The 13897-nt window shown below is 39.2% G+C and overlaps 1 protein-coding gene across 6 annotated transcripts in view; it reads left to right on the top strand.

Annotated features, from left to right (window-relative positions):
• The window catches only part of LOC126470002 (coiled-coil domain-containing protein 28B), a 162467-nt gene that overhangs the window by 131174 nt on the left and 17396 nt on the right, over positions 1-13897 (top strand). For 5 of the 6 annotated variants that reach the window (XM_050097471.1, XM_050097468.1, XM_050097469.1 and 2 more), the window contains one exon: positions 10014-10139. In XM_050097471.1, coding sequence (XP_049953428.1) covers positions 10014-10139 — 126 coding nt within the window. The remainder of the gene's footprint in view (positions 1-10013; positions 10140-13897) is intronic. The other variant, XM_050097472.1, reaches the window with a different exon arrangement.

The raw sequence follows: 13897 nt of genomic DNA, 5'->3' as shown, positions 1-13897 counted from the left end.
ACTGGTGGCGATCATGCTCGCAGTGTGTTTTGGTTTAATGAAATGAACTCTGCAACAACCGTTCAGTGTAAATTTTGCCCTGGATATGCTAAAAAAAAACTTCAAGCAGGCCTACAATTTACTCTTGACACAAGAACTTTGGTGAGGTGGGTTGTTCACTGTGACATGATAAATCAGCAGGTCGCTTGCATGTTGATGCTTATGCCGAACAGGTTAGGAAGAGCTTTGCCCACAGTTATAAAAAATCAACATGATGTGAGTCTTGCAAGACAGACATTCTTTAAAAGACTGTTTGACGAGCACTGCATAGACATTAACACTTGAAACCATACAGATTCACAAAGGCACAGCATATTACTCATGTAGGTAAGGTTGCTCTAGGGGAATTCTGTGCAGAAATGTTGCATTGGATAGAGGATGATGGGACATTCATGAACAGTCTTCAGTGATGAGTCAACATTTCATATCAGTGGCATCGTGAACACCCACAGCTGCAGAATATGGGCAGCAAAAATCCACAAGCAACCCTGGAACACGTATGTGACAGCCCAAAGTTAATGTCTTTTGTGCCGTTAGCACACTGAAAGTGTATGGCCCTTTCCTCTTCAGGGAGAAAACTGTCACTGGTATTGTGTTTCTGGATATGCTTGAAAACTTTTAATTCCACATATTGATGAAGGTAACAGAGATGGGATGGTTTACTACCAGCAAGATGGTGCACCACTTTATTTCCTCACGGAAGTTCGAGGTTTCTTCGATAATCACTTCCCACGTGGGTGGATTGGCTGTGAAGGGCCTATCACATGGCCACCGAGCTCCCCAGACTTGACACCACTGATTTCTTCCTCTAGGGTTTCATTAAAGACCTTGTGTACATTCCTCACCTACAAAACAAGTTAGCTGACGTGAAAAATTGAATCTTCACTGCTGTTGCACAAGTTATGCCCAATTTTCTGCAACAATTGTGGGAAGAAATTGATTACCAGTGGGATGTTTGCCACATCATAGATGGTGGTCACATCGAAGCAAAATGACACTTGACACTTTTATGTGAAACTTGAGGTTGTTTCCTAATGACACATTTACAGATTCTGTAAGTTATTTCAATAAATTTCTATATCATGCAAAGTCCTTTTTGACTCACCCTGTATTTGGCACCAAAAAGATGCCAATAACTGATGCTACATAATGCAATAGAAAGTGAGAGAGAATGTGTCCATTTTTGAAGTATGACATGTCATGTTGTTTCACTATGAAAAGCTCATTTGTTACCATTGACAGTAAACTGAGGTAAGCTGTAGGTTAAGTGGGCACAGATTTAAAAATGAAGTATATGATACAGCTGTTCTGCTGACCAAGGGTGAAGTAGGAAAACAGTCATTCAATAACTGGTGAACTATTGTGTTAAATTCAGTTATGGATTGTGCTATTGGTGAATAACAAACAGTTGTATCCCATAGTATATCAAACATCATACTAACATGAGGGTGCAAGGTTTGGAAATTACCAGCCAGCACAGCATTATTGCCAAATGCACGAGATAACAAGATTTCTATTGACAAACATTTTATTCATTGTAAGAGGAGAAGTGTAATATTCTTTAGCCATCTGGATTAGCTTGACACCAGTGCAACACTTCGGCTGTTGCTGTAAATGAATTACTTTCCAGCACTCCACTTTATCAATTGGCTGTGCCATTTGTTTTGGCTCCTGTTGCAGCGTCTTACAGTGCTGTGGCATCAGACTTCCAACATATTCCAGGACTGCACAAGTTTACTTGGAAACAAGCAAAAACAATTGATTATATAACCTTTTTTTTTTTTTTTTTTTTTTTTTTTTTTTTTTTTTTTTTTTTTTTTTTTTTTTTTCTTCTAAAAGGTGCTCACCAAAACTTTAAGAGTACCTCATGTGTGTACTGTATTTGCTTTCATTTTGTGGTGTAATTGAATGCAGTTTGTCACTTTGTGCGTCAACTGTCTTGACACATCTAATTGTGGTTTCATTTTGTCAAATAGAACCACTACTTGTTTGGAAAGATAATTCACCGTGTAATATGCAACTGCTCTTCCATAGCCACTTTTGTAGCCATGATGGTACAGATGTCTTACACTCTTATGAGATGTCCTTTTCTGTTATGAGGGTTGGAACTTCAATAGTGGCAACTATTTATTTACAGCTTGTACAAAATAGACACATGTTTCAAAGTTTTACTGACCTTCAAAGTAGTCACCAGCATTGTGTATAACGCGTTGCCAGTGATGTGGGAGTCGTAGGATACTCCAAACAGTGCCAGTTGTGTTGACAGTTCGAAGTTGTGTTGTAAGAAATGGTTTCTGAAGATTTTGTGTATTCCTGTAACAGTGCTTGTTTTTACCACATTTTACTATGGTTTTTGTTGTTTAAATAAGCTGCATGTTGAATTTCTTACTGTTCTTAAACTTCTGGAAGTTTTTATGAATAATCCTCTTACTTGCATTACTAGTAATTCTGTATGTTTGCCCTGGAAGCGTGCATGGATAGCCGAAATGGTTAAGGTGATGTCTGGGTTCCTCTAGGCGCTCAGTCAGGAACCGCGCGACTGCTACGGTCGCAGGTTCGAATCCTGCCTCGGGCATGGATGTGTGTGATGTCCTTAGGTTAGTTAGGTTTAAGTAGTTCTAAGTTCTAGGGGACTTATGACCACAGAAGTTGAGTCCCATAGTGCTCAGAGCCATTTGAACCATTTTTTTGTCTGGGTTCAAGTTCCGGTCTGGCACAAATTTTTGTATGTCACTACTGAGTAGTAAATCTGTACTTACTACAGCTGATGTCCAGGAATTCACATTCAGCAAATTGTGAATTGTTTTGAACAGCTGTGGATTGTCATCATTGTCTGTTCTTTCACACGAGGTTGTGGTTCCTTGTAGCTGAGGTTCAGCCTGCTAATCATCAACAAAGAGTTACTTATCTTAATGAAATTATTTGGTATGTTGTTCAGTTTCTCATCTCAACCTGCACCTATTGGTAGAAAAAAATTATCACCGTCTACAACAGCAAAGGTCGTTTGAAGACTACAGTACTTAAGTAGGCATTATCCTGTGGCAGGTTTTATGGTCTCCTCTAACCTTTAACCTGACTCACCAAGCGTGTTGCAAAGAAAACCACAGTTTAACATGTGGGATCCTGCCCACTCGTCTCTTATAGGACACCTAGGAAGCTGCTTTCTCAGATAGCTAGACAGCATACAAGCAAACGATATGAATGCAGTTTATTATAGTAATTGACAATACTTAACTTGCATATGTACAAGGTGGTGCCGCAAGCAAGTGGCGACATGCAAATAATCAGTTTCCTTTGTAATATACAATCTCCATGCAAGTAATTGATATGGATCACAAGTCACTGCTCTTGTAGTGTGCCCAAGGCTAGTCAGCACATCGTTTTTATTCTCTTTATGTAGTGGCTGCTCCTGTCATGGTGGTGTCCTAGTCAGTGTGCTATTGGCTAATGTCATCTTACAGCCCTCTCTGCTGTGTTGTTCTTGGCCTTCATGCCGGCACTTGTTACGCTGGAACATTCCTCCCCCCGCCTCCCCTCTACAAAGTCTATGTGCACAAGTTGCCATGGTGCCTGCGGCTGAGGCTAGGCAGAGAATTTTTGTGGTGGAGCTGACTGATTTTCTGCACATACATGACACTGTCATGTCATCTGTTCTATTTGGGTGTCCATACCCTGCCATGTGCAGTGTCGACGCGCTAACTGTTTTATATGAACAATCCCCCAGTGTCCTAGGTGAAGTAACAACAACACTTCTTTTTGCAAGGCTTCAGGGATCAACAATCGTGACTGTCTACTGTCATTTTGAACAAGAATCGCACCTTTCTGTACAGCGAGGCTATGCCGACCGGCAAAGTATTGGCGCACTACAGAGTTCGTTATACTATTCAATGAGTGAGACCGACATATGCGAATATATTTTAGCAAAATGTTCAAATCTGAATCAACTTCTGTGTCCTGTGCAAGTTCCTTATAGTTCAGCGTAAAAGATTCAAGAAATTCGGAATCCTGAGAATCGATGTGACAATAAGATGCAGCAGAAGTGTCAAAATCTGTATCAGGGCTAATTGGAAGGTGTGAAAGTGCATCCGCTTTACCATGTTGAACCATTGGATGATACACGATCTCGTACTGGGAATTGAGGCAACAACAAAGCCCATCTCTGCAATTTTTGGGCGGTTCATACAGGAACCAGTTTCATCAGAAGAAGCAAGGACTGCAAAGGCTTGTGATCTGTTACTATGTAGAATTTTCTGCCATACAAATAGTGGTGGAATTTGGTGACACCATACAGAATAGCCAAAGTCTCTTTCTCAACTTATGAATAGTTACACTGAGATTTGGACAACACTTTTGATGCGAAAGCAGTAGGCCTGTCTTTATCACCAATTCTGTGCGAAAGGACTCCACCAGTTCCATAAGAGGAAGCATCAACTTGGAATACAACTGGTTTGTCAGGATCGAAGTTGTGGGGCGGCGAGTAAAAATTATTTAAATGCTGTCTTTTTTATTCATGTGGGCCTGGCAAATAATTTAGTGGTCAGCCAGAAAGCGAAGGGAAAGATACTGACCTTAGTTTCCAGTCTGCATGGCCCGTTCTGGTCCAGCCAATTGAAAGCAAGTCTTTCTATTCTAGCAGCACATTTAGCAGTTCAGGGACGACTTCTGTGGTATGTTCTTACCAGATTGTGTTTCGCCCTGACTGAAATTACTAAAATGAAAGTTTGCAATAAATGTTCAAAATAAATGCTCGCCATAAATGTGGAAATAAAGTCACCACTTGCCACGCGGAATTGTAATTCACACAGACGGCACACTAACCGTTACTTTGGTGAGTTCTAAGCGATCCAGGATGGTGTACAGTCTTCTTGAGTTCACTATCCGTTTTTACCGCAAAATAGGCGCTTTGACACAGTTCGGCTCTGACATCATCTGAGGCAGAGCGCAATCCAACATTTGATAGGCATTGATCTTGCCATAGCCGAGTGCGAAGTGAACCTTACTACTGCCTCTCGGGCTGTATTTATATAGGTGCTGGAGCAGACGGCTGAGGGAACATCTGTTGTCTACTGCTATCTGCATACTGCAGCAGCCTCCAAATAACCGCTTTCTCGAGCACGTAAACTTTAATAATATAGTTACAGATTACTTCAGAAACCTCTTAATTTTTATTTGTATTCAGTTAAGTTGTTTGAAAGCATAGAAAAGTTTCAGCTCGCTAGAATGAAAACTTTGCCTTCCAGAATTTTTATAGTGGATCTAACGGTAGATCGTTACCTCTGAACCACATCTTTACTAGAACTTTTGTCGGCAGTTATTAATACTACAACTCTCAAATTTGGTACAGCTCTATCACTTGATATGTTTTATCATCCACTTTAACCAAAATTCCCTATCATTAAGGTTACAGGTACTTAATCTACAACAATTGGGTACATTTTAGTTACAAAATCGGTTTTTACTTAATTATTCAAAAACTATAAGAGGCAGCTTAACGTAATCTCTCAGTTGTTATTTTTGGGGTGAACTCCCAGCATAAAACAAATTTTCATGTTTCGAAGCCCATTTTTTCAACGCTACTGATTTTTCCTAAAAACGAGGATTCAACCATTAATTTTTGTTTTATGGTTTTGGAAACCTGCGCCACTTAATTATGAGCTCTAACTGCACCTTCTGACCAAATTCTGGCTTTCTAGCTTCATTATTTAGCGGCACTTATTTTTCTCTTAAAATGGCATTTTTACGTAAATTGTTAAGTCTAGAACATAAAGACTTGGTATTTGGAACATTATAACACTAAACTATATTTTAACAGGGTTTTAAACTTAAATTTTGATTTTTAATTTCGTACTTAACTATGGTGCAATACTTCTGCGCTATGCGCAGACGCTTTAAGGTGATGTGGCGTTACTAGCAGTGAACTGGGGTAAGTCCCGGCACACTTGCTTGCCTCTGTATCTCACACACAATACATACAGCACTTGCTTTGCTTCAGAATGAACTAAGCATTGATCACTGAGCAATGCATCTTTTAGTTTTTGAAAAGCTGCTTGGCGCTCATCTGTCAAAACAAGGGGGACATTCTTGCGGCGCATGCGATGCGATGGAGCCGCGATTTGTGCAGCATACAGTATGAACTGAATATAATAGCTCGTTTTCCCTAAGACTGGCTGCAATTCTGTGACATTGTGAGGAACTGGCAAGTCTCGTATGGCTAACAAATGTGACTGAAGAGGATGTACACCTTGACTGTTGTTGACATGACCAAGATACGGCAACTCAGGTTTTAAAAAATCACACTTGTCCAGTCTACACTTTAGTCCTGCATCAAACAACACACGGAACAAAACATGCAAATTTGCAGTATTTTCTTCAGGTTTATGACCTCCTACTACAATATCGTCCAAATAGTTTGAACAGTTTGGCACTTGTGCAGTCAGCTGTTCCAAATGCTGTTGGAAAATGGTGGGTGTGGAAGCGCTGTCAAAAGGCAAATGCAAATATTTAAACAAGCCCAAATGAGTATTCACTACACACACTTTTTGAGATTCTTCATCGAGCGGTATTTGAAGATATGCGTTGCGCAAATCAATTTTTGGAAAGTAGTGACCAGTGCCCAATCTGTCCATGAGATCGTCTGGGCGTGGCAGTGGATAAGTATCAATTGCAGTTAGTGATTTGACTGTAGACGTAAAGTCATCACAGAAACAAGTGTGACCTGAGGGTTTGGGCAGCTAAACCAGTGGACTTGCCCATTGATTAGCTTGTATGGGTGCAACAGCTCCATTACCTTGCAATTCTTTAAGTTCAGCGGCCAGTTTATCTGGTAATGCAATGGGAACAGTTCTGGTCTGGCAGAATTTCGTCTGAGCATTGTCTTTCAGAGTAATATGTGCAACAAAATTGTTAGCCTTGCCTAAACTTTCAGGAATGAGTTCTGGGAATTCTTGATACCTAGCTGCTACCACATTCACTTATTGGTCATAATAGTTAGTGAATCCACAACCTGTTCATACGAAGGTTCACTGTATTTTGCCTAGAATGCAGACACTGCCAATACATTGTCCTGAATGTTAAAGCCAAACAAATCAAAGGAATCAGGACCAAACATGTTCTCACAGTTGTGTGATTTTAGCACCGTAAAAGTCACTGTTCACGTACTTGAGTGATACATGGCTGGCAAAGTACATTTTCCAAGAACGGGAATGTCTTGTCCATTATAAGCTGTCAGTTGCGTGCTAGTTTTAGACAAGTGTGGGGAGCCTAACATTTCATATGTGTGAAGATTTAACAATGTGACAGAGGCACCCATGTCCAACTGAAATTTCACACATTTGCCACGTAGAAGTAAATGAACAAAAAGCTTTTTGGACTAGTGTATCGTTGAAGAAACTGCACGCTTGCTGGTTTTGCGAATGCCTTTTGCAGACTTTGAATATACTGCATTAATGACATGGGGCTTGTGACTAGATTTTTGTGAGTGGCCCGAATTCTTGTATCTGTTCCGTTGCAGACATACAGATTGTACATGTCCTTTCCTGCCACAAGTGTAACACTGAGCCTGTCGGGAGGGGCAGTCATGGCGTTTGTGCTGTGAATTACACCGAGGGCAAGATTTAATTCTGTTCGCCTGTGTCACCACCTGTTTAGCGAACTGCTTATGCGGCTTTAAGCGTTGTTTACTCGGTGTGGTGAACACAAGCTGCCACTGAGTGGGCCAATTGGAAACAAGGAACTCAACCAGACAAATAGCTGGCTGCTCAAATTTATCAGCCGACAGGGCACCTGAATCGTACTGATCTAGTATTTGCACTACCTGCTGAAATGATGGATCCGAGTGTTTCATAATCTGTTCTCTGAGTTTGACATCGAGTACATTGTACACGGTTGCATTACTCAGCATGACATCTGAATATAAAGCATCACAAGCACATTTGAATTTGCATTTCCTCGTCATACCCTACAAATCTGTTACTCACTCACGATATGTTTTTTCTGACCGTTTTTTGCAATTGCAGAATTGATACCTAGCTGCTACCACATTCACTTATTGGTCATAATAGTTAGCGAATCCACAACCTGTTCATCCGAAGGTTCACTTGGAATGGCATTAGGAAAAAGTTTCTGAGTTAGACGGAACACTGCACTTCCTACCATGGGTAAGAAATGGGGAGTTTCACAGTACCTGGTACATTGTGGATGAGTATGTGGGCTTCAAAATTTTGCAACCACTCGAGCCCTTCCTCTTCTTCACAAAACTGGCAAAAAGGTGGTATTGCTGTAGGTGTTGCTCGTTCCATCAGGCACGCAGTGTTGCCCAGTAGCTGCTGCATCGTGAGATTTGCTGTGTCTGGAACTCAAACATTTGCATTATCTGTGTTGCATCTAACGCTTGCAGCTATGGTGCCTGAGCAGGGGGTGGGATAGGTGGGGTGGGCATTTTGGAAGAGACAAATACAAGAAACGGACAAGGCAAGCAAGAAAAATAAGTACAAAAGCAAAGAAAATTTCTGCAATGCCCACCTGAAAACACTGATTAACAAGAGACTCTTAAAGCATGTAAAATCCCCTGCAAATAAAAGACAAGAGAGAGTTAAGGTGCCAGCAGAACAAAATAAAATTTCATGGCCGCGAGGTGCGGGGTTGTTTTGTGAATCCTCTTCATCAATGTGGGACCCTGCCCGCCCTCTCTTCTAGGGTGCCTAGGAAGCTGCTTTCTTTGATAGCTAGACAGCATTCAAGCCATTCATGTTAATGGAGTTTATTGCAGTAATTGAAATAACAATAGTTAACTTGCATATGTACGAGGTGGTTGGTGTCGCAAGCAATTGGAGACATGCGAATAATCAGTGTCCTTTGAAATATAGAATTTCCATGCAAGTAATTTGTATGGATCACAAGTCACGGCTCTCCTAGTGCGGCCGAGGCTAGGCAGTGTGTTACTATTATTCTATTCATGTAGAGGCCGCTCCTGTCATGGTGACGTCCTAGTCAGTGTGCTATTGGCTGTCATCGTCTCGCAGCCCTCTCTGCTGTATCATTCTTGATCCTCACTTATCATTATGCCGGAACATAAATGGAACCCAAACCACTGTGCAGTTGATCATTTTTCAAACTGAGAAATAACTGCCATAGGCAAAATAAATAGTAAGTGACAGAATCGTAATGGATTGAAACATGATCTTATGGCTTTGTAATCCCTCCCTCCCTCCGTCTCTCTTACACACACACACACACACACACACACACACACACACACACACACACACAAAAGCATTAGCATTAGCATTAGCATTACCTGCTACGACTGAAGTCGTTAATGTGTACCAGGGAAAGAACTCCCTTAGTAGAAAGTCTGAAGGAACACTGTACATTGCAATATCTTACTCAAATATGAGCCCTTTCTGTGGTGTCTGTAGAACACCTGAAGCATTAAAAACACCATTGTAAATTTTGTCTTTTTTTCTTATTAATCCTATCTTGAACCTTTTTGGGCCAGTGGGGTACTTTTTTGATGTGTAAACAAACAATAATGAACTTTAGTGTCTTATATGCCAAGGTGTTTCTGGTGTATTTGGTAAAAGACCTAAATAATTTCAAATTTTTATAAGTTAAGTCTTAAGTATTGCTTTTGACTAATTCAAAGGAATGACATTAGCAAATTTAAGGTTACTGCAACTATATGATACTGTAATCCCTCTGATAGTGCCTTTAAAATTGTAACTAGTTTGGTTGATGACGTAATACACCATAAAACTTAAAATTTCAGGAGTTGACCCTACATTATTATGATAATATTTGTAGTATTAGCAGTAGTAACAGTAGTTGTCATGGTGTAATAGTTACTGCATTATGTACATAGTTTCATTTTTATTTTTCGTTTGTTTGTTACTTAAATGCATGTAGCACTTTTTCTTTTTTTATTAGTAGCTTTTTCTTTTGTTTTTTTTTGTTTCTTCATTCTGCACGGGCTTAAGTGGTGAATTTGCGTCGCTCGTGTCAACACCACTCTTTTCTCTCAGATGTCACAGATGTGAGGTGTATGGAAACTGCTCTGCTTCACCTCCTTGAAGATTTCCACTCAGGGAAGCTTCGAGCATTTGGTAAGTTATGTGAATAGTTTTGAGAGTATTGTAGAAGAGTTTGCTAGAGATCTCTTGTCTTTTAAAATGACTTGGCACAGTGATGAGGAGTGTTGCATCATTCTTACTCTTTTTGTGTTAGTTTGTACATGAGCTGGGTGTCTCTCCTAAGAGTCATCGGGCACTTTTTCTCTTTTCTCTGGTGTTTCAGAAGATATCTGCAATTTTGACTTTGCACTGTGTCGCCAAAGTCAGCCCAAAAAATATGTTGCTCGTCATGTCTTTCCTATGATGCCCAATGTCAGCATAAAGTGTCAGTTTGTTTCTCATTGCAAACAAAATTATTTTTAAAGCAGAATTTTACTTGCCCATTCAATAGAGAGGTCCCAAATTAGTTCAGTGTGATATTAATTTTGTCAGTATTTATTAACAGGGACTGTAAAACATGAAGAATAACTGGTACTCCAGCAGCGACAACACCATTGTGCTTCTGCCATGAAGTACCACTGCTCAGTCACTGTTGGAGTACTGCTTATTCTTCATGTTTTACTGTCCGTGTTAATATATATCGATGAAATGAATATGCCACAAGCCAGGAGATTATAGATTGGGTCCGGATACTTTTGAAAATTTTTATCGAGATTTTTATTTTCACTCACAAAAAATATTAAATACAATAGATAGGCATACTTGTATTGAAAATTCAGAAAAAACATCCAGTGCCATTTTTAATTTTAATTTTCACTCACAAAATATGAAGTAAAATATGTAGGCATATTTGTATTAAAAAAACCCAATGGGAGAAATTACATTTGTGGTTTTCAGCCAGTTTCTTGAAGCTATGTTCACATGGGGAGGAGCTTTTGTTAATAATGTTTTGAAGGTGGCCAGCCGTTAATCTTGAGCGATACTTGTTCTTCAGAAAATTCATTTCTGAATATGAAATTTCAGAAATGTATGTAGAGCCAAACATAGTTGCCAGGTATATGGCTAATTTTTTGCAATTTTCCATTTTTCTGGGACATGTTTACTCCAAAATTCTTCAGCAGATGTAGTTTTATACATTTGCAAGGAAGTGTGTTCCTGCAAGTCTGTTATCTTCTTTTGGAGTAAAGGCTTTGAAAGGCAGAACAACTTCACAGCCAGATCCGCGCATTCTGCCACTGGAGAAACTACAAAAGGCGATTTTAAGAATCGAGACAGCTTCTCTGTCTCTGAAAAGTCTTGGAATCTTGCTGTAAATTCCTTATTAAGATCAGACGTAAAATTTGAAAATACTCAGATGTCTATTTGAGAATCATTTTTATTCAGAAATTGTTGGAAAATGAAAAAAATCTTGACTTTAAATGTGTGTTACAATTATCCAGCTTATTGTGAAAAGAAGACACACTTTGTATTACCTCACATATTAGTTTCTTATTTCCATGTTGCTCGGTATTGGGCACATTTAAATGTTTTGCAATGTGTTTCAAGAAAGCCACAGCTAGCATACTGCTTTTGTTTGTTAGGAACTCCAAATAGTTTTTTTGCTTCTTGTGAATCCAAGTTTTCTAAGAAGGATGTTACTTTTTATTTCCCAAAAACATTCAATCACTTGACCTTTACTTGGCCAACAAACATTGTCGTATTTCAGTAAGTCAGAATGCACTGAATCACACTCAATAACAAGCTCTTTGAACTGTCTGTGCTGAAGTGCAGAATGAGACCTCATAAAATTAATTTATTTGATCAACCTGTCCATTACTTCTTTCAGAGTCACACTGAGTTTTTCACAAAGGACTGCCTGGTGAATTATGCCCCTTATAAGATAGTTGCCCAGCATTCTTATCTTTGACTCTTTTTACTAGTCCTCTTTCTTTGCCAATCATTGCTGGGGCCCCATCAATTGAAACACCATTCTGTCATAATTAATGTTAGACTATACCATGAACTTGAATAAGTGAGTCTTGCCTCTCAACGACAATATTGTTAGTTATTCTTCCCTAAATTCGTTACTTTCAATATCCGAAGATCGAACAAAAATGACGTTTGTTCTTCATCAATAACCTTGCATGATTCATCTAGTGCTATGGCATAGCAAAGCGCCTTCTGCAGAAATTCAAGCAAACTACTTATATTGTCAGCAACCAAAATTTTGGTCCTTGAATTGCAGCAACAACATCCTTTCTCTCTTCTCAGAGTCTGAAAATTGGTTCTGGTTTTTGTTAAGCACCCAATACACATGCATTGCTGCTTATACAGATTTTTCTTGCTCACTCATAGAGTGAACTAGGTAGGTTATGCTTTTCGGCAGAAGCTAGATATGCCGAGAGTTTTTCTTGATGAGCTTCACTATCCAGAGGAAACCTTTCATGGATCTGCTGTTGAGTTGTTTTGTAGTTTCACTTTAAATTAGCACCTTTAACAAGAGCAACAGTTCTGTTGCATTTGAGGCAAACTGGAATAGTCCCAGGCCTGTCAGGCAGCTTAAAACAATGTTGTTCAGTCCACTCAGTCAAAAACTTTCTATTTTCACTATCAACTTCGTGCTTTTTAGGATACATATCCATGTAAAAGACACATTATAAGCCTCGTTAATAACAAAATGCTCCGTACAAGATCGCAACAACTACTGACGAAGTGGTGACAAAAGTTATGTACTTTATTTAGATTTGTTCTTTGTAAAAATACTGGTGCCCAACACAGCCATGTCAACATACCGCAAAGGAGGCACCTTGTTGTCAAAGATCGCAGCCAACAACTGAACTCACCCGAAGCTCCATAAAGTAACTTTAAGCTATCGTTTGAGTTACAAGCACAAAAAAAAGTGTTTAAATGAATATGTCATCTCTAATTCAACAGGTTTTGGGAGGTTACTAGAGTCTGAAATGAAATGATTTATAAAATTTCCTTGTTCATTAAATAAAATTCTTGTGTTGCATTTGTGTGTACAGAGCTTTTATGTGGATCGTCATAACATGCTGCGCCAGTCGGCCAGCTAGCTCCTTTCCACCTCCGCTCTTCAGCACACTCTAATGAGCTGCACGGCATAGCAGCTATGTATTTAATCTGCCTATAACCAATCATTAAGAGTTCTAATTATTCAGCAGTTAATTGTACACTACCAGAAAAAATTATAAGGATGATGCTCAAACGAATAGTTATCTACAGAAAAATACTTTTTAAATAATTTGAGTATATAATTTATATTTTCAAAATATTTCTGGCAGGCCAGTTTTTGACCTTTTGTGGTCCAGGCTTGGACCGTGGCCCACCAGTTGCTGACTGCTGCACTAGACTAACATAGGGCTCTGTCAAATGGGTATGTATAATTCTGATTTAAAAATCGTTTTGTTTTTTAATATGAAACAAACCGATACTTTCCTTCGATGCTGGGCATCACATGAAAGATGTGATAAGTGATGTTCATTAGGGCTGACTCCAGTTACACATTGCAAACACGAAATTGCAGATAACTGCTGAAACACCAGAGGAAATGCACCTGATGACTCTTAAGAGAGACACCCTGTATGGTATTAATTATAACTACTTTTGGCTGAATGAAGTTGCACTGTAATAGCTGAAAACAGCATATCTGCAGAAATGAAATTTCTTCTTACAACAAATAGATCTCCACTGCAATTGTAAGACTTAAGAGAGAGATAGTTTGAAAGTCAGATGGTGTGGAAATGACAGTATATTTGTGTTGTTACTGAAATACAAGAAATGACAAATTACATCGTGGAACAGTTTTTCTGGATTCTATCCAAATAATTTTGTTAATTGTCAGGAAAATGTAA

This window comes from Schistocerca serialis, chromosome 3 (assembly GCF_023864345.2).
Source record: "Schistocerca serialis cubense isolate TAMUIC-IGC-003099 chromosome 3, iqSchSeri2.2, whole genome shotgun sequence".
Taxonomy (NCBI): Eukaryota; Metazoa; Arthropoda; class Insecta; order Orthoptera; family Acrididae; genus Schistocerca; species Schistocerca serialis.
This window is presented reverse-complemented; position numbering and strand designations above follow the sequence as displayed.